The 25,682-nt window shown below is 37.1% G+C and overlaps 1 protein-coding gene across 8 annotated transcripts in view; it reads left to right on the forward strand.

Annotated features, from left to right (window-relative positions):
- Window positions 1-25,682, forward strand: part of GAS2 (growth arrest specific 2) — a 159,788-nt gene that overhangs the window by 27,828 nt on the left and 106,278 nt on the right. For 3 of the 8 annotated variants that reach the window (XR_011075455.1, XM_068555975.1, XM_068555983.1), the window contains exons 1-2: window positions 11,561-11,832; window positions 19,802-19,966. Coding sequence is in view for 7 of the 8 variants with exons in the window: in XM_068555975.1 (XP_068412076.1) it covers window positions 19,822-19,966 (145 nt within the window). In the remaining variant the exon portion in view is untranslated. Of the gene's footprint in view, window positions 1-3,768; window positions 4,040-6,053; window positions 6,130-10,463; window positions 11,541-11,560; window positions 11,833-12,849; window positions 13,303-19,801; window positions 19,967-25,682 lie in introns of those variants that run through there. The other 5 variants (XM_068555980.1, XM_068555981.1, XM_068555978.1 and 2 more) reach the window with 5 other exon arrangements.

Raw genomic sequence — 25,682 nt, forward strand, 5'->3', positions numbered from 1 at the left:
CAGGGTGATGGTGGCCTCACAGAATGAGTTTGGGAGTGTTCCTTCCTCTGCAATTTTTTGGAAGAGTTTGAGAAGGATGCATGTTAGCTCTTCTCTAAATGTTTGATAGAATTCACCTGTGAAGCCATCTGGTCCTGGACTTTTGTTTGTTGGAAGATTTTTAATCACAGTTTCAATTTCATTCCTTGTGATTGGTCTGTTCATATTTTCTATTTCTTCCTGGTTCAGTCTTGGAAGGTTATACCTTTCTAAGAATTTGTCCATTTCTTCCAGGTTGTCCATTTTATTGACATAGAGTTGCTTGTAGTAGTCTCTTAGGATGCTTTGTATTTCTGCGGTGTCTGTTGTAACTTCTCCTTTTTCATTTCTAATTTTATTGATTTGAGTCCTCTTCCTCTTTTTCTTGATGAGTCTGGCTAATGGCTTATCAATTTTGTTTATCTTCTCAAAGAACCAGCTTTTAGTTTTATTGATCTTTGCTATTGTTTTCTTTGTTACTATTTCATTTATTTGTGCTCTGATCTTTATGATTTCTTTCCTTCTGCTAACTTTGGGTTTTGTTTGTTCTTCTTTCTCTAGTTCCTTTAGGTGTAAGGTTAGATTGTTTTATTGAGATTTTTCTTGTTTCTTGAGGTAAGATTGTATTGCTATAAACTTCCCTCTTAGAACTTCTTTTGCTGCATCCCATAGGTTTTGGATCATTGTGTTTTCATTGTCATTTGTCTCTAGGTATTTTTTGATTTCCTCTGATTTCTTTAGTGATCTCTTCGTTATTTAGTAACATATTGTTTAGCCTCCATGTGTTTGTGTTTTTTACATTTTTTTCCCTGTAATTGATTTCTAATCTCATAGTGTTGTGGTCAGAAAAGATGCTTGATATGCTTTCAATTTTCTTAAATTTACTGAGGCCTGATTTGTGACCCAAGATGTGATCTATCCTGGAGAATGTTCCCTGTGCACTTGAGAAGAAAGTGTAATCTGCTGTTTTTGGATGGAATGTCCTACAAATATCAATTAAATCTATCTGGTCTATTGTGTCATTTAAAGCTTCTGTTTCCTTATTTTTTTTCATTTTGGATGATCTGTCCATTTATGTAAGTGAGGTGTTAAAGTCCCCCACTATTATTGTGTCACTGTCGATGTCCTCTTTTATAGCTGTTAGCAGTTGCCTTATGTATTGAGGTGCTCCTATGTTGGGTGCATATATATTTATAATTGTTATATCTTCTTCTTGGATTGATCCCTTGATCATTATGTAGTGTCCTTCCTTGTCTCTTGTAACATTCTTTATTTTAAAGTCTATTTTATCTGACATGAGTATTACTACTCCAGCTTTCTTTTGATTTCCATTTGCATGGAATATCTTTTTCCATCCCCTCACTTTCAGTCTGTATGTGTCCCTAGGTCTGAAGTGGGTCTGTTGTAGACAGCATATATATGGGTCTTGTTTTTGTATCCATTCAGCAAGCCTGTGTCTTTTGGTTGGAGCATTTAATCCATTCATGTTTAAGGTAATTATCGATATGTATGTTCCTATGACCATTTTCTTAATTGTTTTGGGTTTGTTTTTGTAGGTCCTTTTCTTCTCTTGTGTTTCCCACTTAGAGAAGTTCCTTTAGCATTTGTTGTAGAGCTGGTTTGGTGGTACTGAATTCTCTTAGCTTTTGGTTTTTGCTTGTCTGTAAAGCTTTTGATTTCTCCATCGAATCTGAATGAGATCCTTGCCGGGTAGAGTAATCTTGGTTGTAGGTTCTTCCCTTTCATCATTTTAAGTATATCATGCCACTCCTTTCTGGCTTGTAGAGTTTCTGCTGAGAAATCAGCTGTTAACCTCATGGGAGTTCCCTTGTATTTTATTTGTCGTTTTTCCCTTGCTGCTTTCAATAATTTTTCTTTGTCTTTAATTTTTGCCAATTTGATTACTATGTGTCTCGGAGTGTTTCTCCTTGGGTTTATCCTGTATGGGACTCTCTGTGCTTCCTGGACTTGGGTGGCTATTTCCTTTCCCATGTGAGGAAAGTTTTCAACTATAATCTCTTCAAATATTTTCTGTGGTCCTTTCTCTCTCTCTTCTCCTTCTGGAACCCCTATAATGCGAATGCTGTTGCATTTAATATTGTCCCAGAGGTCTCTTAGGCTGTCTTCATTTCTTTTCATTCTTTTTTCTTTAGTCTGTTCCGCAGCAGTGAATTCCACCATTCTGTCTTCCAGGTCACTTATCCGTTCTTCTGCCTCAGTTATTCTGCTATTGATTCCTTCTAGTGTAGTTTTCATTTCAGTTATTGTATTGTTCATATCTGTTTGTTTGTTGTTTAATTCTTCTAGGTCTTTGTTAAACATTTCTTGCATCTTCTCGATCTTTGCCTCCATTCTTTTTCTGAGGTCCTGGATCATCTTCACTATTATTATTCTGAATTCTTTTTCTGGAAGGTTGCCTATCTCCACTTCATTTAGTTGTTTTTCTGGGGTTTTATCTTTTTCCTTCATCTAGTATGTAGCCCTCTGCCTTTTCACGTTGTCTATCTTTCTGTGAATGTGGTTTTTGTTCCACAGGCTGTAGGATTGTAGTTCTTCTTGCTTCTGCTGTCTGCCCTCTGGTGGATGAGGCTATCTAAGAGGCTTGATGGGAGGGACTGGTGGTGGGTAGAGCTGACTGTTGCTCTGGTGGGCAGAGCTCAGTAAAACTTTAATCCACTTGACTGTTGATGGGTGGGGCTGGGTTCCCTCCCTGTTGGTTGTTTGGCCTGAGGCAACCCAATACTTGAGCCTACCTGGGCTCTTTGGTGGGGCTAATGGCGGACTCTGGAAGGGCTTTTGCCAAGGAGTACTTCCCAGAACTTCTGCTGCCAGTGTCCTTGTCCCCATGGTGAAACAGAGCCCCCCCCACCGCCTCTGCAGGAGACCTTCCAACACTAGCAGGTAGGTCTGGTTCAGTCTCCCCCAGGGTCACTGCTCCTTCCCCTGGGTCCCAATGCACACACTACTTTTTGTATGCCCTCCAAGAGTGGGGTCTCTGTTTCCCCCAGTCCTATCAAAGTCCTGCAATCAATTCCCACTAGGCTTCAAAGTCTGATTCTCTAGGAATTCCTCCTCCCGTTGCCAGACCCCCAGGTTAGGAAGCCTTACGTGGGGCTCAGAACCTTCACTCCAGTGGGTGGACTTCTGTGGTATAAGTGTTCACCAGTCTGTGAGTCACCCACCCACCAGTTATGGGATTTGATTTTACTGTGATTGCGCCCCTCCTACCATCTCATTGTGGCTTTTCCTTTGTCTTTGGATGTGGGGTATCTTTTTTGGTGAGTTCCAGTGTCTTCCTGTCGATGATTGTCCAGCAGCTAGTTGTGATTCTGGTGTTCTCGCAAGAGGGAGTGAGAGCACGTCCTTCTACTCTGCCATCTTGGTGCCTCCTCTCCACCGTGTTGCTGAGAGTCTTAAGGATTATGGAGTGTTTAAATCAGCACCAATGCTTCTTTTCACCTATTTCTCCTGTGTTGGTTAATTTTATGTGTCATTCTGACCGGGCCACAGGGTTCCTAGATATTTGGTAAAACATTATTCTGTGTGTCTCTGTGAGAATGTTTTTGGATGAGATTAACATTTAAATTGGTAGACTGAGTAAAGCAGATTGACCTCCCTAATGTGAGTGGGCCTCATCCAATCAGTTGAAGACTTTACTAGAATAAAAAGGCTGAATCTCCCCAGAGTAAGAGAGAATTCCTCCTACCTGACTGACTTTGAACTGGAACATTACCCTTTTCCTGCCTTCAGATTCAAACTGAAACCTTGGCTCTTCCTGGTTCTTGAACCTGCTGGCATCCAGAGTGGAACTACATCATCAGATCTGGGACTCCAGGTTGACAGCTCACCCTGCAGATCTTGGGACTTGTCGGCATCCATAATCACATGAGCCAATTCTGTAAAATAAATATCTATCAGTCTCTGGGCTATTCAGTCTGCTCAGGCTGCAGGATCCAGTTAGGAAGATGCCTTCCTTGACTCTCGTCTGTCCTCTCCTGCAGCTAAAGCCAAAAGAAAAGAGGTAATTTCATGTAGAGTTTGAAACCTTCTCTTGACTTTTCCTGCTCACAAGCTTTTTCTCAGTGTCTTCTGCTGTGTTCTTAGTGTGAGTTCTTTTTCCCACTGCTGTAAGGGATTTGACGTAATTCTATGTGATGTGGAACCCTCAGCACCAGGGGCAGCTCATCCAGTTGAGTTAGGGTACCTGACAGAAACAGTCTTCTCTTTTCAGAAATGATTCAACTTTTTTGTCAGAGTATTTTATTATTACATTTAAACATTTTAACATACATTTATTTAATGTGTAGACTCTTCCCCCTCCTTAAAAGAAGGAAAATAGAAAGCAAGGATGGAAGGAAGGAAGGAAAGAAGGAATGAAGAAAGGAAAAAAGGAAGAGCGGAAGGAGGGAAATGAACACAGACTTTCAAATCAGTCAAACTCAGACATGAATCTGACTCTTAACCTGTGCAGTTTAATAGTTCATTTTGCCTATTAACCTATGATCTGGTCCTGCAACTTCATCTTTATATAAAAATTACACAGAGGTTCAGAATGACTCTCCATGGAGAGTCAATAATTCCAATTAGACTCCTGACCTCTGGGAGTAGACCATTTATTTGTAACTTAGTTACAATTCCAGATATTTTTAGGTCTTGATTTAAGCTTCACTAAACTGAAGATTTCATAAACTAGGAAAAAAGCCTTGGTATTATGACTTCATTTTATACTTTAATCCACTTGTAACACTGTATTATAACTTGGCATTTTGATATTTTCATGTTTTGATTTTTTTAATCTACATGCAAACAGATTTTATTAACATTTAAATAGGATGACTTACATAGAAATACATGGTATTTGAAATGCTTTTCATAGGATCAGAATATGTATTTTAAAAAACCAATCTCTATAAAGATAAGGACAAAGTATTAGGCAATAACCAATATGTCTTTGTAAATAATCAGTAGTATTTTGTAATTAATTGCCCATTCATAATTTGAAATTGCCTCTTAAATAAAAGGAGTAACAAATCAAAAAATAATTACACAGAGGAAGTGGAGAATGAATGATTTAATAACGAATGAAAAAAACATGGATATCTAAAAGGGTATAAAATGGAATGTCATAAAGTGGGGAGGAGAGAAAGATTCAGAGAAAGGACACATAAAATTCTCTGATCTTCTGTATTTTTAATGATGAGAATTTCCTTATCCCAGGGGATTATTATAATGAGTAAATAAGATGATTTAGGCCATCAATTAATAATAAAATACCTAACCTTAATTTCGCACTTGTATGTCAGACAGTAAACTAAATATTTTACATGTATTATTTTATATAATGCTCCAGACATGCCTATGAGAGGGGCTATTTGTTAACTCCACTTCACAGATGTGGAAACTTATAGTTAGAAAGGTTAAGTAATTTGCCTATAATTTTCAGCAAGTAAGTGAAGAAGCTAGAACTTGACCCTGGTTTTGTCTGTCTCCAAATCTGGACTCTTAGTTATTATTTCAACTGTGGTAACTATTATTAGTACAATTTAATATGTCTATTCCTTGGCAGCTTTGGTGGGAATAATGGCTGGTGAATTCTCTTTGCAAATGGCTCTAGAGTCCAAATGGCTTTGGCGACAGCAGCAGGATGGCAACACTTCCTTCTGCCAAGAGAAGCCCCACCGACCCTGACCCCTTCCTGTACAGTTCTCTCACTTTGAGTTAGATGTGCTACCTTTCTTGGCATATTGCCTGGTCTACTATTTGATACTAGAAAAGCCCTTTGATGAGATAAGTTTAAGAGCCATTTCTCTAAATGCTTCGTATAAATCAGCAGTGGCAAAGATTCCATGTTTGTGAACTAAGTTATAGTTTCAGTAATGGAAATTTCAGCAAGCTTTCTCATCCTTCAACAAAATACAGATGATCCTCAGCTTATGATGGTTCAAATTATGATTTTTCGACTTTAAGATGGTGCCAAAGTGAAATACATTCATTAGAAACCAGACTTCAAATTTTGAATTTTTATCTTTTCCCAGGCTAGTGATATGCAGTACGTTACTCTCTCACGATGCCGGGCAGCCACAGCTCCCAGACAGCCATGTGATCACTAGTGTAAGCAACCAATACTTTCACAACCATTCTTTACCCATACAACCATTCTGTTTTTCACTTTCAGCACAGTATTCAATAAATTTCATGAGATATTAAATACTTTATTATAAAATAGGCTTTGTGTTAGATGATTTTGTCCAACTGTAGGCTAATGTAAGTGTTCTGAGCATGTTTAATGTAGGTTAGGTATATTACATGTATTTATGTGTTTATCAGGATGTAACCCCACCATAAGCGGAGGAAGATCTGTAATCCTAAATTTATCATTATCAGGGTTAAAAATAAATGGATAGGGCTTCCCTGGTGGCGCAGTGGTTGAGAATCTGCCTGCCAATGCAGGAGACACGGGTTCGAGCCCTGGTCTGGGAAGATACCACATGCCGCGGAGCAACTGGGCCCGTGGGCCACAACTACTGAGCCTGCGCGTCTGGAGCTTGTGCTCCGCAACAAGAGAGGCCGTGACAGTGAGAGGCCCGCGCACCGCGATGAAGAGTGGCCCCCGCTCGCCGCAACTAGAGAAGGCCCTTGCACAGAAATGAAGACCCAACGCAGCCAAAAATAAATAAATAAAATAAATAATTTTTTTTAAAAAAATAAATAAATAAATGGATAACTGGACCATGGTCTACCTGCAATAGAGTCCCAAGAAATGTGACAGTAAAATTTCACCTATAATGTAAATTTTTCTGTCCACAATGATGCAAAATTAATAGCTGGTGCCATCTTTACAGAGGGATTTCCATTTAGTTCCCTTTTGATGGGCATAGTCCTTCCTTCCTTTATCTGTCCCATCACCCAGTGACACCCGATTTTTCCCTTTCAGATATTCAGTGGTTTTATGGTTCATTTATTCACTCATTCAATCATTCAACACCCTTGGGTTTGGTGCTGTGCTGAGGACTTGATAGGTAACTAGTTCCTGCTTTCCAGGGACTCACAGTTTAGTAGAGAAGATATATGCATAAGAAAATAATTGTGATACTGCATCCTAAATGAGATATAAAAGAAATGGAAAAATTCCCAGAGCACTGGACCCAGAGGCACAGCAATATTCTGTCAGGGAGATCAAGAGAACCACAAAGAGGATGATGATTAAGCTGGTCCTGGGAGAATGAATCTGATTTCTTCAAAGGGAGAAAGTTAAAGGTAAAGATCATTCAAGTCAGCATGAGCAAAGACATGGAGGTGTGAGGTGTACAATGTTTGGGATATTGTGACGGACATCACGTCATCTACCGCTGAGAATATATATGCGCATCTGTTTTGTTCTTTATAATGAAACCATGTGTTCATTGATGCCCTACCTCAATTTTGATGGATCTTCTCCTCAGCTTAGTTTCTAAGTCAGATTTTTTTTTCAAATTGTGGGTTGTGAAATAAATTTAGCAATTCCCCAACAACATTTCTTTTCAACTGAATGGCATAGAAAAGACTAGAATAAAGCCAAACAGAAAAATAACAGAGTGCATTAACTGAGAAAGGTAAGTACTGTTTTGTGAAACATGTTTTGGTTGTGTGTCTGAGTGTGTTTTTATGTGTCTGTTCCATAATGTATTTCTTACTGCGGGTCACAATAAAAAAAGTTTGAAAGCCACTGAAGTAGTAATATTTTCTATTACTTTTCATTGCACTCGTAGTATTGGTTATAATTAAACCTTGAGTCCAAATCAACCTTGATTTTTAATGAAGCGACAAGTGACACAGACTGACCTCATTTATAAGCCTGGCACACAGTCAAGCATCTGTTTTACTGAACTCTAGTTGCATTTAACCAGATGAAATTATTCTAACTAACTTGGGGATGAAACCATCATTTATAATGTTATTTTAACATTATTTTTCTATTCCAAGTTCCAAACTACTAAATTAAAGACAATATATAAAAATCTAACCAATTAGCAGTAAACTTCCTAAGAGATTGGCTTCTTCTATAATGGTCATTTATTCATTCAACAATTATTTATTGAGTGCCTACTCTACGCTCAATGGTATTTTAGATACTGGAGATGACAGTCGTGTAAAAGAAAGAGAAGGTTATAAAAGTAAAAATATTTTATATTAAATTCAAGCTTCTTGCAATTAGGATGACATGATATTTTAATAAAAGATTTTGAAACAAACCACACAAATATTTGCAAAAATAAAAAACACGACTCCAACCTACACAAGAAAAATCACATAACAGTATATATTGCATAGGATATTTTAAAACTAGGCAAGATAGATGGCATATTTCATAAGATGATTTCAATCTATCCCCTGTGTAAAAATTAGAAGACATATGCTCATATATAACACAGTTTGCAAAAATATGCATCTTCCCAGTAGGGAACGGATATCTGTGCTACTGTTGTGTTGTACTTATAAAGTTTAAAGTTCTCCACTGAGAGTAAAGCAATAGATTTTTTTTAAGTTGCATATCGAACTGAGAGTATATCTTGAACTTTTCCCGTAAAATTTCTCCCATTTAATTCATTCTTTGTAGTTTTATACATGAATACTGATAAAAAGTAATAGCATTGACTTTTTATCCCTAACAGTATTTGTAATTTCCATACTAGGACTTATAAAATCCATTTTGTTTGCCTTATGAGATTTAAAAAAATTTATTTCAATGTAAATCAACTGAAGGCCTGTATCATGGGCCAAGATGCTAGCTAGGTAGGGAAATATAAACATATTTTACATCACTGATAAATAATTTCAATAAAACGTAAATAAATGTTTTCACTTATTACATTGCTTTATACATTTCTTCAGCACCATTACATGTCTTCATGCTGCTTTCTGTACCATTTTTCTCACTTGCTTCTAAAGCTATCACTTGCCATCTTTAAGTGCCCTTTCGAAGCTATTTAGGGATATAAGAATGTCTTGGTCACCCTTGGAAATTTATTTTACTTTAATCTAATGTCTCTTCCCACATTATTTATTTCAAAATTCCCGGTAATCTCCATCATCTATTGAAGGTTTGTCCCACTTTTCAGAATAAGTGCGTTTATATTATTTCCATGAGTGGGGGGTGAGGGGTGAGGAGAGGCTAACCTATAGATGAGGAAAAAAATAATTTTATTGCTCATTTTAAACATATATGTATATATTCATATATATATACACACATATATATATATTTACATTTAGAAAAAGGCACAGTTCATATGGAAGACAATGTTGAAGGTTTAGAACACTGAAAAACATAGTAACCCAGGAATTCCTAATATAAAGTCTTCAAAACTGTGATAACTTAAAAAGGAAAACAATACTATGTTTTCTTTAAATTTGGCTTGACTTTTCCTTTTTATGCCATTATGTTTCAAGAATGTATTTAGACATTTTTCACCCCGTTAGGTGAGGCATTTGCTTCCTTCACCTTCACATCAGGGAGGTTTTCATTGAGTCAGTTGCACTATGGTTTCCTAAGACAAATATGTTTAGGTTGAGACCAAGGCAAGAAAATTCTTGGATGAAAAGATTTTCTGACAAATTTTTATGTGACTGATTGGAATACATAAGTATAAATTTGATTTCCAAAAACACAAAATAAAAGATCAAATGGAAATTTTTACGAATGCTGAAAAAAATTTAAATGAAAACACTACTTTGCTGCCTCTTCAGAAATCTTTTGTATTACTTCTCTTTTGTCACCAAAAGAATACTCAGCACAACTCATAGATGCTAAGGGAGAAAATACATATTTCTCCTAGTATTTTCCTTTTGGCTTTTGCTAAAAAGGACAGAGGATCTGATATAAGGCAGAATTTAAAAGTAAAAATACCTGGAAGAAAGGGGCATGAAAGGGAGTAATATGAATGATTATGCTCTCCCAAAGCTTCTGGAAGCCTCCTTATTTTCCCAAACTGGGTTTAACATTGTCCCTTAATCAACAAAAATATTGTCTTTACACTTTGCTTTTTATAATGTCAATATTGAATAATGTGACAAGAATATTTATATAGAAAGAAGAGGAGACTATGAGCTTTTGAAAATCTAGGTGTTAAACTTTTTGAACTCTTCATATATACCCTGAAGATACTTAAATTAACATTTATTGGCTGATGATATTTTGATCATGAAAAATTATCAAGGATGTTTGATTTTACTTAAATTTTATAGGTTCAGAAACTAAGAGTTCTTTGTTGGGCCTGTAGTAACACTCAGATCTATCTGGTTAAATTTTGAAATTTTTTATTATCAGAATGATTGCTCAGATTCATCAGTAACCTGTTCTGTATGTTTTGTTGTTCTCGTTGATGTATATCTAAGCAGTAAGATAGGCCTTTTTATAATGCTGTTTCTCCTTAAAATGAGGAATGGCTCTTTTCCCTGTCTTCCAGGAAGCCCAAGGAGGAATATGGAGCCAACTGCAGTACCCAACTGAACTAAAATAAAAAGCTTGGAGTTCAACGCCACCAAACTTTTCCATCTGTTTTCTTCCCTTCTTCATTATTTGCACCGCTACTACAACCAAAGAACTGACGCAGTTTCTAGATGTTTTAGAGCAAATAACCATTTCCAGATGAAAGCAATAATAAGTACAAAATGCATTTTTTCAATTATATCTAAAATTACCCACATCACTTTGCTATTATCCATCCACAGGTAGTTTCTATTTTTTGGAGGGGTTGGGGGGAGGCTGGGCTGGGTGTGTTGGTACATTGCTCACCATCTTAAACATGATATCCAAGAGAGGACTAGAATACCTGTGCCACACGATCATTGGATGGAAATGCTTGTGAAACTGATGAACATGGAAACGACAACAACAAAAAAGTGTGATCATTTTCACCTACACTCCACGGAAAGCAGTAACCTGAGGCGATTCGGAATTACTCAACAAGAGGTCACGTGTCTATTAGAGGCGAAGCAGACACTTGAACATCTGTCTGCTTCCTGGGGAGACTTTTCGTCTCAGAATACATACCCTAATAAACAACAGTTGGAGAAAATTGTCTATGACATTCAACATAATACTGAGCTGAGGCTGAGAGAAGGAAGGGTGGAACTGTATTTCCTTTTGTAAAGCGAAAACAGCCGTGAATACAGCCTCTTCTAAAGTCTGATATTTAAAGGGAGTTGTAAGAAATCAAATTGTTCAATTTGAACGAAGAGTGGCCGAAGTTACTGGCAAGCTCATGCCTCCGAGTCTGCAAAATCACTGGCCAGGAAAGCAAAACTTTCCCAACACCCAATTTTAATATTGTGCTAAAGCCACTGACTCTGTTAAAACCTCCGAGTTAAATATGATCCCCTCCCCACCCCTCTCCCCCGCCCTTTAGGTTAGTGTTTGGGGGACCAGGAGGGGGCCGGAGCTTGGCCCCAACCTCGGAATTGCTGCCAAGGGCTTGTAATACAATCTCTCCCCGTTTGAAGGGTAAATCAGTGTCAATTGCTTTTGCTGTCCACCAGAAAAAGTAAGCATTTTACTTCCGCTCGGTCTATGTGGACTGATGAAATGTAGGAAATCTGTTTCTGGCAGGGGGAAAAAATCGTTTTCCCAAACAGCACCGAGAGGAGCCATCAGAGAAGTATGAAGAGGGGCAGCGCGGCTGGAGCTGCTGCCGCTGCCGCCGGGCTGGTGGGGTGCGGAGAGCGGCTGCCGCAGGACCCGCGCCGGGAGGGGGCCGGACCCGAGACGCTGCAGGAGCCGAGCCGGGAGCCCCGGTGCCCCTGAGAGCCGCCAGCAGCCCAGCTCCGGACGCGGGGGTGAGCAGGCGGGCGGGCCTCGCTCTCCGCCGCCGTCGCCGCGGCGTGAGCGCTCTGCAGCCCGGCTTGCGGAGCCCCGGCCTCTGCTGCACGGCTGGCGGCAGGGGAGGGGGGCCGTCGTTGCCAGTAACGTCGGGCACGCGGCTGGGAAGGGTGGAGAGCCTCGGACAGCCGGACGGGCTCTGGCGCTCGGTGTGTGGTCACTGCAGTGGGTGACTCTCTGACTCCCTGGAAGCGACCATGCGTTCCTCATCCCTATTGTGGAACAGTCCAAATGACCGCCGCAAGGAAGAAACCCACTGGGGCCGCTCAGCCAACCGGGGACAGGAGTGAGGATTTCTCGTTAGCACAACGATTGTAAAGACACACATATGCATTCGTGCAGAAGGGTCTCTGTCTGCAGGCTCAGCGTTATCCCTTATTGAGGAGAGGAAAGCGGAGGGGGGATGGTCGTAATGGATTGATCCTTAGTGCTTTACTTGAGTCAAGGAGGCCGGGAAGGGGGGAAAGAGGGCGACACGCGTGATTTGGGGTGATGCTGTGTTCCACTGATGAGTTTGACAGAGGCGAGCTTTTGCTACGTGAATAAACAAATGCCAGGCTAGCCTATGAATCAACCCCCTTTGGGGAGATTTTTTTTTTTTTTTTTTTTTTTTTTTTGCATGGTATTGTTCTTCTCGTCCAAAGAGCAAGGTTTTGGAATCTGAAATTATTTGAGGAGCAGAGGAGCCAACTTGGCTTTGGAGGCATTAACTATTCTGGCAAGATTAAATTCTATCAGCCTAATAAATTGCCGTTACCTAGTCCAGACATCCGAAGTTTCTCTTGAATAGAGGGGAAGCAAAAGCAGGGGTTAACAGATTCTGCTTTCTACCTTTCAGTGCAATTGGGGTGTGTGTGGGGGGGGGGGGCGGGGGGATTGTCCACTTTCCTCCAGTTAACCTTTTTGGAAATCAAAACCTTTCCTCTCTCCCACCTTCTTCATCTTCATCCTGTCACTTACAGTCAAGAGTTTGCAAAACTTTACCGTCTCTCTTGTAAACTCCTCCCTCTCCCCAAGCACCCTCTCCTACAAAGCTAGATCAGCTATGGGAGAGCTTATGCCCAGGAAATAAGATCTGCATGTGCACAGGAACACCCATTAGGCCTCCTACTGTTAAATAAAGGCTCAGACAGGTCGGAGTTGCCAGCCAGGCAGAGGAAGTCCACCTTTTCTCCTCATCTATCCCCTGAGATTCACAGAGACAAGGCTGAGAAGGAGACCTCGTGCTCACTGGTTTTCTTCCCCAGCATCTTAGCAGTGTGGACAGTGATTAACTCCAGCTGGAATCTGGTTTGCCCAGCCTGTCTTTGAAATTGATCAATGAGCTCCTTCTCGAGGAATGCTCCCCCCTAACTGTGGAGGAGGAGGTGGTGACTGTGGTGGTCCTCTCCAACATGGGCATCCTGGTTCTCAGTGCCTAAGACAAGGTAAGGGACAGATATCTGAGGCATGGGACAGGCAGCCTTTGCAATGCACCTTGCAGCTTTAGTACACGGCTCCCTGAGTGGGCTCTGAAAGGGAAAGGTGGCTTGCATTTCAGCCTGTGTGCTACTGAGCTTGGGGCTTAGTTCTTCATTTTAGTGTTAAAACACCATACTTTTGCGATGTGGACTGCGCTTTGCTGGGAAATAAATTCACAAGGCAAAATTTATTTCATCTGGTGCAAAAGGTCCTGTGATTGCCACTGAGTGTCCTAGTATCTTGGTAAGAAATTTTAGTTAAACTTGCAGGTATGGAAGAATGTCAGGTCTTATATTAATCCTAAGTATGTTATGCATAATTTTAGAATTTTGCTTCAAGCCTGCAAGCCTGCTTTATATTTATAGACTTTGGGAGCCTTTGGAAGGCCAAAGTTTCCTTGGTTGAAACCAAATAATGAGGCTCTAACAATTTGTTTGCAGAGGCAGTTGTTAAAACTGGAGCTGATGTTAAGGTAATTTTGGTATCTTTGTGGTTTTGACATGGTGGCATAGAGATCCCGCTGTTTCTTTTAATTTCTCCTGGATGACTGTCAAGATTTTCCACTCAGTGTTTTCTGACTAGAGAAAAGAATTGGAGTAAAGGTAGAAAATATCTCTTGGCAAAAAGAGTAAGATGCTTGTGTAATTTTTCTGTCCTAAATGTTTTCAGAGTCAAATCAACTGAGTTTTTGCTAATGCTCTCCCCTTACATGAGAGTACATATATATTCAACAGAATGTAGAACTCTGCTAGCTCTCAACTACACTATAGTTACGTAAAACAGAAATCTTTTTATTGCAAACAACACACACGTGGACACACACACAGCAACGTCTTCTTATGAATTAAGATTTCCTTAATCAACTTAGATTAAATTTTGATGTAAGTCCTCAAATATCCTAATCAATTAATGACTTTCAGATGATTTTCTATTCAAATTAAGTTTGAAATTAATCTGGTAGGGGTCCAGAAACCTGAGCTAAATTGTTTGGAAGAATAATTTAGTATAATTTAAAAAAAAAAATTAAAAATCTCTAATGCCAAGAAAATATAAGAAATTAGTTCCCACTCAGTCTTAATTTTTTGGTCATGATTTGAGAAGGAATTATTATTGTAGGTATACCATCATTTGGTTCAAGACAAATCATCATGGGGCTGCAAGATAAGACAGAGATTCCTGGAAGAGAGTTAGCATTCCTTGAGTTTGGGCACCATGAGGGCTGAGTAGGGTACTTTTAATGACTGACTAACTAGACTTGTTACTTTGGCCAAAACGTCTTAGGCTTCCAGTCTCTTATTAATAACCAGGAATTTGGCTGGTAAATCTTCTAAGGTTCATTTGAGTTTAAAGATTTTATTATATAATTAGAAAAACTAGTAATGAGTGTCATCTTGCCTTTACACTTGGCGCTTTTTAATTTCGGACAAGTTGCTCCCCTGAGCCAGAAGCGAAGGTCCATTTACAAGATCTAGAATTACCTTTCTGATTACATTTTGGACTTTTATTTTCTGTTCAGATTCTTAGGTTAAGAGTTTACATTCATGACACTGGTTGAGAATATATAGCTTTGTAGATATATTATTGGCCAGCCAAAGTGAATCACATAGGCGTAATGAACTCAGAATGGTGAAAGAGCCATCTAGAGCTATTCTTGGTTGTTAATTCTTTGAGTCTAGCTTGAAAGATAGCATTTTCTCCTTCCAGATTATGGAAGGGTGTTTGGCTTAAGGTGTTTTGATTTTTTTTAATTGTAAAAGACAGTGTTATTGGCCTATAAACTTTGTTTTCTTAGTTGTTTCACACCCATAGCACACAAAACTGACTAGACAGAGGGGAGGTCGATGCTCTAAATCAGAACAAAGGTGGCCTTTAGTGAAGGGACCCTTGACTGTGGGTTCATTAGCACTCTGTTTTAAATGGCCACAGTTAGGTGTCTTTGTGGGGGTGAAGGGTGTGGTGACATCCTTTCACATTTATTTTGAGAGGCATGGCATTCCCCTTTCTTAATAGCTTATGAGTCTTTGATGCCAAAATGAAGTATAATATGTTACCAAAATTTGTTTTTGAAAACATGTAAACTACCCATCTTGGAGTTCAGTATTTCACTCATCATCCTGGGAGTTTCATCCCTCTCAATATGAAGAAAACTTGGGATTTTCCATTATTTATGGTTTTAGTTCATCAATTCTTTATCTGTTTTCATTTCTCCCCCTGCCCTTTGTCTTTTCTTAGTTATCTAGAGTTCTACAAAATATTCCTATTTTTGTTACAGAATTTCTTTTCTTTTTAAAATAAGTCAGTGGAAGCTTTATTTGTGCATAGTTCCTATGGTGATGATTTCAATTTAGCTAGTGTTTGTTGAATATAAAATATATGCCAAATACTGACACAAATATTTCATCTTCACACATATATGCGAGGTGTTAACCTCCATTATACATACTGGAGAACTCAAGTACAAAGAGAAAAAGTCATATAACTAGGATAGAACAACTACTAAATGGCCAGGTAGTAGAGCCAGTATTTGACCCCAGGACTTCTGATTCCAGCTCTAATATTCTATTAATCACGCTTCTCAGCAGAATTTCATATCAGACAGTAGTGATATAATGTTTATCATTTTGTTCTTATTTTTCTGTCTTTCCAATTTATTTTCCATGCAATATTGTGATATTGCAATATTGTGATACAATATTGTGTGTGTATTGTGTTTTCTTATAATATGGCAACAAAGACTAGAGATAAACCAGAAACCATCTTGGTCATAATCGAAGCACACCTCTAGGTGGTGAAAAAGAATACTTTTTCCTCAGAGTCAAAACTATGTCTTCAACTGGGATTCTGGAACAACAGACTAAACAGAATCTTTAAACATGTGATATTTTACTTATGGAGTCATTAATTTTTTCTTCTTCCCCTGGGCTGGTTCAAGGCTCATCATATTCATAATGGTTATTCCAGAATCACTTCTATGGAAAGAAAGAAAAAAATACACACACACACATTCTTTGAAGAATTCTGTATTAAGTTTCTGCATGTTTTTCCCTTTAAGTTTTATTTTTTCTGAATTCCAAATCCTGAGGGTTGAGTTATCCATTTTTAGATAGACCCATAAAGCTTGGAGAAGCCATAGTCTGAATAAGGCATAGAAGCATTTGAATCCTTACTCCTTTTTTCAAAGCGATTGGCTTTGCTTAGTAATTACTGAAGTTACTTATCAAGCTTTTTAAATATTTAGGTTATATGAATTTTAATAGTAACATCTTTCAGTATTTAGATATGTTATACAAAAAAAGAAGTTTTTCTTTCTCCAAAACCTATTTTTTTTCTTCAAGTCAGTGTATCATATCATTTCCTGTCTTAAAAGCTACCCCTTAAAAAAAAGCTACCCCTTGGTATCTCTGGTGGTTTTCGAAAACGTTTGAATGAATTCAAAAGATCAGAAATGACCTTTTTCTTGCAATTTGTTCTTTGTGATGTAATTCAACTCATTCAGATGGATTAAACATTTGTTGAAAATTATAAAATGTTTATAATCCTGTAGTGATCTTTTTATCTGGGTAATATAAATTTATTTGACCTTTGTTCACCGCAATTTAATCATTTCATTTGGAAACTGCTTCAACATAGGGTAATTCACACTCCAAATTTTGATCCTGCTAGCTGGGTCCATTTTCATCTTTTCTATTCATATCTCAGCTATATTTAAATCCAAGACCACCATGTAATGACTTTCAGCTAAACCACAGAGTCATGCCAAGTTTGATGGTGATTTAAAATGTGAAAAAAGGATCAGAAGCATTTGGATCAAAATCCTAATTTTTTTCAAAAGGGACTTAAACAGAAGAGTCCCTATCTATGACAGTGACTTTAGGTGTCTACATATTTGGCATATGTTTCATTGTTTAACTTCTATCAGATGCTAATTACCCACTAAGCCTTCTTTCTCCTACCTTTGCCTCCTGGGAAAATATAACTCTGTTCTTTCTTTTTTTTCAACTTTACATATAATTTTGATTATATACAAAGCAGCATAACAAACATTGCTTAGTTATTCTTATTGTTTTAACTTAATGATCATCTGTAAATATTAGAAGATAGTTTAAATTACATTTCTGGCAAAATACAGGGCAGACTGCATGAGAAGTAAATGTGCCACTGTCAAGGAAAATAAAAACTTCACTGTTTAGAAGCATTGAGGGGACAGATTGTGTCCCTCTGGCTCACTGAAACTGTGACATGCCATTAGGCTTACTGTAAACTATCCCTTGATGAATTCTTTGCTGGACAATGAGCTTACAAATGTGAGGTGTCTTCTTGCTTTTACAAAGCAAAATAGGACTCTGATGCTTAAATGGAAGTTGCAGAGAACATAATAGGATGTAGGTAAAGTTACTGAACTACCACATCTCACTTTCAGGAAAGTAGTGGGAGATATTGTGTCTTGAGAAGAAAGGCATTTTAGAGGTAACCCTTTTAAGATTTCAATTAGTTATTTAAATGTATGAATCATGTGCTTAAATGTATTATTACTTAAATGTTTGTTTCTGAGGCTAGCTAGCCTGTAGGAATCCAAACCAACTACTGGGAAATGTTTTGTTTTCCTGGGGTTGGACCTATTTTTTAAAGAACTGGGGCAAAAAAATGTTTTAGCCTTCTGGTTTAGTCACAGGGTTTGGAGAATCTTTCGGACTTTATATGAATAATGTCATGATTAACTACAAAAGAAAATAGACAATTGTGATCTTCTGGTCCCTGTAATGACAAGTTAGTAGCATATGACAAGGTATATTAAAATATTTCACATTTTCACTAGTTATTACTTTAGATGACTAGATATACAGAGATTTATAGAAGGTGTTTTCAAAGAAAACTTACAGTAATTTTTTTCTGCAAAAATTACTTCAAAGCATAATGTCTCTGGAAATTAAATTGTCTGTGCTTTTAAATTATATATTTATGACACTTTTTAGGTGTTTAACCATGCTCCCAGCAGTCTTTTCTAATGCTACAGCAAAATGTTTGTGAGACTGTCACATTTTACAGTTTTCTGAACACCAATGTCTTATTTTGTTTAAAAGCTGTCTTTAAAAGACAAAAATTAACCTAGGCTAAGAGAATTAGAGTTTGAGATTAATTGGAAAAGAATGCTATGTAACGTTTCAAATGATAAAACTGACAAGGGTATATACAACTTATATTGGTAAACTTAAAATACCATTAGTAATAAATATAGATGAAAACCCCATTATATCATATAAATCTTACATTTTGTCATTTGCAAACATTTTCATTTCATTCAGTCATAATGCATTTGGTTATTTTATAGTCACTATTTGCATACAGAATGGAGTTCTACACATAAACTTATGAGTTTATTACCTTCCTGATCCAATATTACATCTGTAGTCTTAGGTCCTATAAATAATGCATACAATAGTACTACATTTAAGGCCAAGTATATATTCATACATCTTTTCTGCAACCCACATAGAAGACTGTGTTACTCATAGGTTAGTGAAATCATCCCTTATTGTGTAGATATAAGATATGTAATGTAATTACTTCTTTGCTAAACATGAATACAAACAAACCCTAGTATGCAAAACATACGAAGTGGGAAGGTACAAAGTATGACAAAAGAAAACCTGTGACGATATTTATTAGAATTACGGTGTAATTCCTGGGTTATAACGTGGGTTCCTGATGACACTATTTTGTAAAATGTGTCATTCTGAAAACAGTAATGGTCTTAGAGTAAAGAGCCAAGTTCAAGCCTGACTCTGCCATGATCTAGCTATATGATCTTGGTTGAGTCACCCTTCCTCTTTGGTTTTGTTTTCATTAACTGTAAAATAAGAGAAGTGTAGTAGGGACTCTTTAAAAGGACACACTCCTCCATGTCCCACCCAATTCTCTAAAGTATAAGTACATGATTACTTGGCCATCTGCAAAGAACCAAGGGCTGTGCTTAATCTCATAGGTAATAGTTTTAAGAGTAGTGATCATATGTTTATAAGAAATTTTGCTAATACTGTCATTGCTAGTATTCAGTCCTAAAATTCTGTGGAAATCGATGGCTTCAAAAATTAACCCAAACAATGGGAGTTTACAATTTGGATACCAAAATTTCAATCAACCACTTTTTATTGTTTTTGAATAAGTAGAATTTCTTTCCTTAGAAACTGTCGTTTTTCCAAATATGATGTTTTACACAAGCAGAGAGCTTACTGTTTGATTTTTCTATTTGACCTTTGACAGCTGCTGCTTCCTACCAAGTAGTTGGTCAAAAGTGACAGGGCCAGTACAGGTAAAGCAAACAGTGTTTCATGGGGGTTTAATAATTAATAACCTGACTTGTCATCCAAAGGTCCACAGATCCTGTTCCTTACTGTGTCATTGGCAGTGAGATTTTAACAAGAGAAGTCTGTATAAAAAGCAATTGCTCTTTTGTTTCCAAAACAGGTATTACAAGTGGATAAATAATGTGCACTGCTCTGAGCCCAAAGGTACGCAGTGGACCTGGCCTCTCTGATATGCATCAGTACAGCCAGTGGCTGGCCAGCAGACATGAAGCTAATTTGCTACCGATGAAAGAAGATCTGGCCTTGTGGTTAACCAATCTGTTAGGTAAGGTTATAAGATCTCATTTTGTCAGCAAAGATAACAGGTTTATTCTCCCTGCTCATGTAGTGTTTTTCTCCTAAGCATATGACACCACTTTAGAAAGAAAAACTTTCATTATTTGCATTTTGCATCTGGGAGACCTGAAGCATATAGAGAATTTAAATGAATTTCCCAATGTCTCTCACATTAACTGTGCTTAGTAATTCCCATATCATGCATTGTAACTGTGTGGTCAAATTGCTCATTTCATCTACACCCTTGCTGATCTGATTTATTTTTACTTTTCTTTCATGCAGCTGACCAGTTGGGCCTATTCTTTTGACACTGCACACGGGCCACAGTCTGTGAAATCTGGCTTCTAAAGCTAGATTTCTTTGCCCTACTTTTATAACACACCTTCTAAAACTGATGAATACCCAGACTCTGGAACAATAACATCTATCCTTTGTCCAAATGAGCTGACTGGAGTCATCCAACCTTGAACTAAAATTTTTCTTTTCATTACACTTTTGTTTTTAAGTATTCTTCCAAAAGGACGGTCTTAGAGAAAAATGTTACCTCATGCTAAGGCTGCCTTTTTTGTTTCTGTTGTGCTGGCATATTCAGAGTATACAATTTCAACCATGTGCAAAGTGGAATCATACATTCAAAGGATCATCATATAAAGCAATGCTTTTTCACTAGTAATTTTTCACAGAGAACAAAATTGTTTTAAGACCTGAAAAAAGGATCCTTATAGAGTTTATTAGATTTGAATATTGAGTAAACATAGAATTTGCATGGTGCTTTATCATTTACAGAAAGGATTTCACCAACATTATTTATTATTAAAAGGATTCCTTCAAGGTAAGTGTTGTTATCGTCACTTTCTAGCTGCTGAAACTGAAGAGTTTAGTGCAGAGCATAGTGCATCTGTAATTCTAGCAAGGTTTGACAAGGGTTTAGCACATTTTAGGAAGATTTTTCTTTTTGCTCACCATGGCTCTGGATTTTTACATTGCTTTTGCATTTTTTAAGCCTTTATCCTAGAGTTAGATCTTTCCTTTTTCCCTACTGTGTGCACATGCTTTTGACAATTCTATGTAGTCTAACCAGGGCTACCGAATATGGAAATGCAGGTGGTGCCCTTTGCAAGGGAGCCCAGTTAAAGGGTAAGAGAAGAAATGCAGAAGGCATCCTTCACATCCATCACTCCCCAGGAAGACCCTTCACTGTGCTATGGAGTGATATCCACCAGAAGGAAGGGCTACCTTTCATTTATACAAGGGAAGAGCATTTTTATTTATCTCCATTATATAGAGGATGTCAATTTAGCCTAAACAGATGGGTTTCCTCCCTCTTTTGTGTGTTCACTAATTATTGTTATATTAATATTTTATTAACTTTGAGCTGTTTTCAGATGTGGGCTGTCACAGCATGGCAGTATAGAAGTTAAGGCACAGACTTGGAATAAACTGCCTGTGTTTGAACCCCAGATGTGCCACTTAACTAGCAATATGATCTTGGGCAAGTTATTTAATCTCTCTGTTCTTTAGTTTCCTCATCTGTGAAGTGGTAATGACAGTAGGGTTGCTGTGAGATTAAATAATTAAAATATGTATACTACTTAGTGCCTGACATATCATAAACTCTATATGTGGTGGTGTTATTCCATTTATATAGTTCAGTGATATGATTAACTTGATTTGGTGGGTAAGTTCATTCATTTATTCAACAAATATTTGGGTGTACATCAGCATAATAATTATTTGAATAAAATGGACTCTGGAATCAGAATGCTTGAACTCAAATCTCAGTTCCATCACTTACTAGCTCTGTGATACTGGGCAAGTACCTGAATGCACTGTGCCTGGGTTTCGTCATCTGTGAAATACATATAATACTAGTACCAACCTCATGGGATTGTTGGAGAATCAAGTAAGATTGTCAGCTTTAGAACAAGGTCTGGCACATAGTAATCAACTAGCTATAGTAAATATACTAGCCATTGTGTTTATTGTGTTTCAGCACAGTCTGCTAAGTGCTAGAGGGTAGAGTGGTGACTAAGAATAGACAGAGTGCCTGTTCTTATAGAGCTTGGAGTAGATTGAACAAGAAATTAATATAAATAAGTGACTGAATAAATAATTCATTAATTGGACTTGGTATAAACACTAAAAGATATAGGTTGCAATAAGGATGTAAAAACAAGGAGGTGGGAATGGGGCAAATGATCAGAGGGCTTGGGGAAATCCTTTTTAAGGGCTCTTATATTTAAAACTGAGATCTGAAGAATAATTAATAGCTAGCCAGACAAAGTGTGGGAAAAAAGCCTGTGTGGAAAGAATGGCATGTATGGGATAGGAAGGAGTTTGGCGCCTCAGAAGAACTGAACAAAGGCTAGTGTCAACAGTGTAGATCAAGAGGGGGAGACTTTCATGAGATTTGTTGGGACTAGAGCGTATACTGCTTTGAAGACCATGTTAAGGAGCCTATAATTTATTGCATGCTCAACGAGGAGTCCCTGAGATGTTCCAGGCAGGGGGAAATCATGATTATGAGTATAGCCTGATTACACAGGTGTGTTCCAAGGTCCCATGACTTGTCATCAGAAGCATTTTATTTGGTGAATGTGATCATTTACAAAGTAGCTTAAGCAGTGTGAGCAGCCCAAGACAGCCTCAAAGAATAGAGAGTCAGTGTATGTGTAATGGAAATATCCTTGGACTAAAAGTCAGGAGACCTGGCTCCTGACTGGTGTCAGGAGACCTGGCTTCTGATTCTGGCTCTCTCACTTGGTAAACTTGCCCAAAGTCACTCAGCTATCTTTTCTGGGCTCAGTGTCCTCAACCATAAAATGAAGGGGTTGGAGTAGATGATCTCTAATGTCCATTCCAGTTCCAAAAGTCTAAGTTTCCAAGAAATCCATCTCTTGAGACCCAGTTTGAAATCATCAATATGTATAAACAAGGAGAAAACAGTTTACGTAAATGAATAATCTTTCTTTTAAAGAATAAAAAGGCTAATGTTCTTAATGCCAGTTATTGGTAACACAGAAGCAACTGATGGCTTGTGAAATTTTCTCAGAAAAGAAATCTTAAAAGAATGTCAAAATATAGTAAAGTGCCACTTTCTGTTAACTTGAATTCATAAAAGTAGGTAGATGATAGATTTCAAGTAAATATCCTCATGGTAACTTGGAAAGTAGACCAATCGCTTGAGGTTATTTAAAGTGGTAAAACATTCAGGGGTAAGAAAATATGTTATGTACTAGAATGGTGATAATAAGCAAGAGAGAAAAAACTGTATGGCTGTGTGACAAGATATTTTTACTACACATAACAGATACACTTAGTATTCACATATTTTAGAAATGGAGTCGTTAAAGTAAATTTTAAAACTCTTACTGGTCATTTTGTTGCCTCAGAAATATTTGCAAATTTTTATTATACAGCTCTATTTCAATTCTCCATTTTTATCTACTTGAAGGTTAGAGATATCTTGAAGGTAGTTTCAAAGTTGATCTGGTCTCTAGATAAAGTATCTGAATTTTTTGGTGAGGTGGAAATTCACATACTAATTTAAAGCTTTTAACTAGACTTTGCCATTGTAGTGTGGACCTTACTTGTGGAAAGATTTCCTATTTCTTTCTAGCAATACTTGACTAAAATGTAACTTTTTTTCCTTTTTTGCCTTTCAAAAAAAGTAGTAATGATATTCTAAATTCAGGTATTTCTGGTCCTACATGTAAAATGTCAATTGAAAGGTGGAATTTTTTAAAGAACGCTCACTTTGTATTCAGATTTTTTGGTGGATAAAAATTATTTGATAGAGAAGAAAATTATTTCATTGGTTCATAGACCAATATTCACATTCATGCCAAATATGAAGGCATAATACTGTAATTTTCAAGTACTATATACTTACTTAATCAGTAACAATAATAGGGCTTTAGATTCCTCAGCATAAAATTAAAGCAGCAATAGCAAATTTGCAATAGCAAATTTTTAGACTAACTAAAATTTATATATTAGAATATAAAAACTATCTTATAAGTTAACTAGTTGAGTTAAATAAATTGTCATGATGGTTGGGATTTGTTTATGCGGTAGCATACCAGTCATGAGAAAATCATCCTGTGATATTTACTGACTACTTACATATCTTTGTAGTCCAAGCATGTTTTCTATTGATAATAGTTGACACTATGGAGTTTTATGACCAACATTCAGAAAAGACAGCAAAAGAAACCTGAATCAAGAGAATCTTGCCTCTTAAACATTTCTCTGGCCATTGTCCCCTGCTATACATTAAATGTACACATTTAATTTTTATTTTAGGCTTTCTGTTTTGTTATTTTTGTTCATGAACTAGCTATTGCCCATTTGTTAATTAACTATGTCCTTAGGACATATTTGAACATCAAATTATTATACAAATAAGTCTTGGAGAAAAACTTGTTACTTTGAATAAACAGCATGTAATTAAATTAACAGTCCCAGATTATAGCAACTACCCATCATTCATATAGATGAGGCACATTCTACACATTTCATGATTGTTGGAGGACTATTGAAGACTGTTGTTGGTTTAATTTTGAAATGAATATACTAACATAGATGTTCTCAGATTGTTTATTTATTTTGTGTTTCTTTAATCATTTGAAAATGACCTTTATCTTCAGTTAGTATTTGTTTAATAACACTACATGAATCACATGGGAGTATAATTTTGAGAAAAGATTGTAGTTGTTAAGCATCACAGAAATTGATATTGGTCTTAAGGATTTTAGATCGTTAAGAGGTAGGCATATGTGTTTGGATATATGCAGGGAATTTGAATAAATCAAAAAATGTATTACAAATCAAGTTAAGCTAAATTGATTTTACTAATATTTAGAAATGCATTATGACAGTTGATGTTATGGTGATTGTCCCTTTCTCTGACTTTCCTACATGCACATAAAGGAAAATTCAGTTGTTACATGTGTAATATGATCAATATGTAATGTTTTCCTTATTTCAGTTATTTCTAAAAAAACCTATTTTTAGCATTAGAAAGTTAAGCACCTATTTACTGGAGTTGCTGCTGTGTAATGAGTTTGGAACAGCTCTCTTTTCTTTTTTCTTAAAGTCCTTTTACTGGATACTTGTCCTGCAGACTTCTCATATTCTTGATGTAGTCAATAAAAATTTCTTAGGAAAGGTGGTGTCTTATGCTAGTTCAAAAGTTTAAAGAATCAAGTCTATGTTCACAAATTGACACCTTTCAGAGCAGTTACACCCTAATGTTTTTTACCCAACTTTTCCAACAGAACCAACTTTGTCTTTTCTTGATACAAATGCAGGGTAGACTCTGAATCAGTGTGGAGCAGGTGCTGATCTAGGGTTTCTGGATATAATCAATCATTTCCTATCTCACAACCTTTATATTTCAGTCTTAAAACACTGACTAATTTGAGTTAAGATAGCAGATGAGTTGCTTCGAGTTCTCTAATTGGAGAAATAGACTGTGATTGAGAGGTACAGTGGAGATTGGAGTAGAGTTTGATCATATCTAGATCACCCTTATAGATAAAATATACTAGTTTTCTTATGCAGTGAATCAGGCTACATAACAGAGCATGCCTGAATGCTATTCTCGTTCATTCTCCAATCATCAGCAAGGTGGCTTGCTATTCATTTCTCAGCACCACTGACTTCAGCCCTACACTGTTTTGTTTTTTTCTGAAGGAGTTTCT

Source organism: Eschrichtius robustus, chromosome 11, assembly GCF_028021215.1.
Source record: "Eschrichtius robustus isolate mEscRob2 chromosome 11, mEscRob2.pri, whole genome shotgun sequence".
Lineage (NCBI taxonomy): Eukaryota > Metazoa > Chordata > Mammalia > Artiodactyla > Eschrichtiidae > Eschrichtius > Eschrichtius robustus.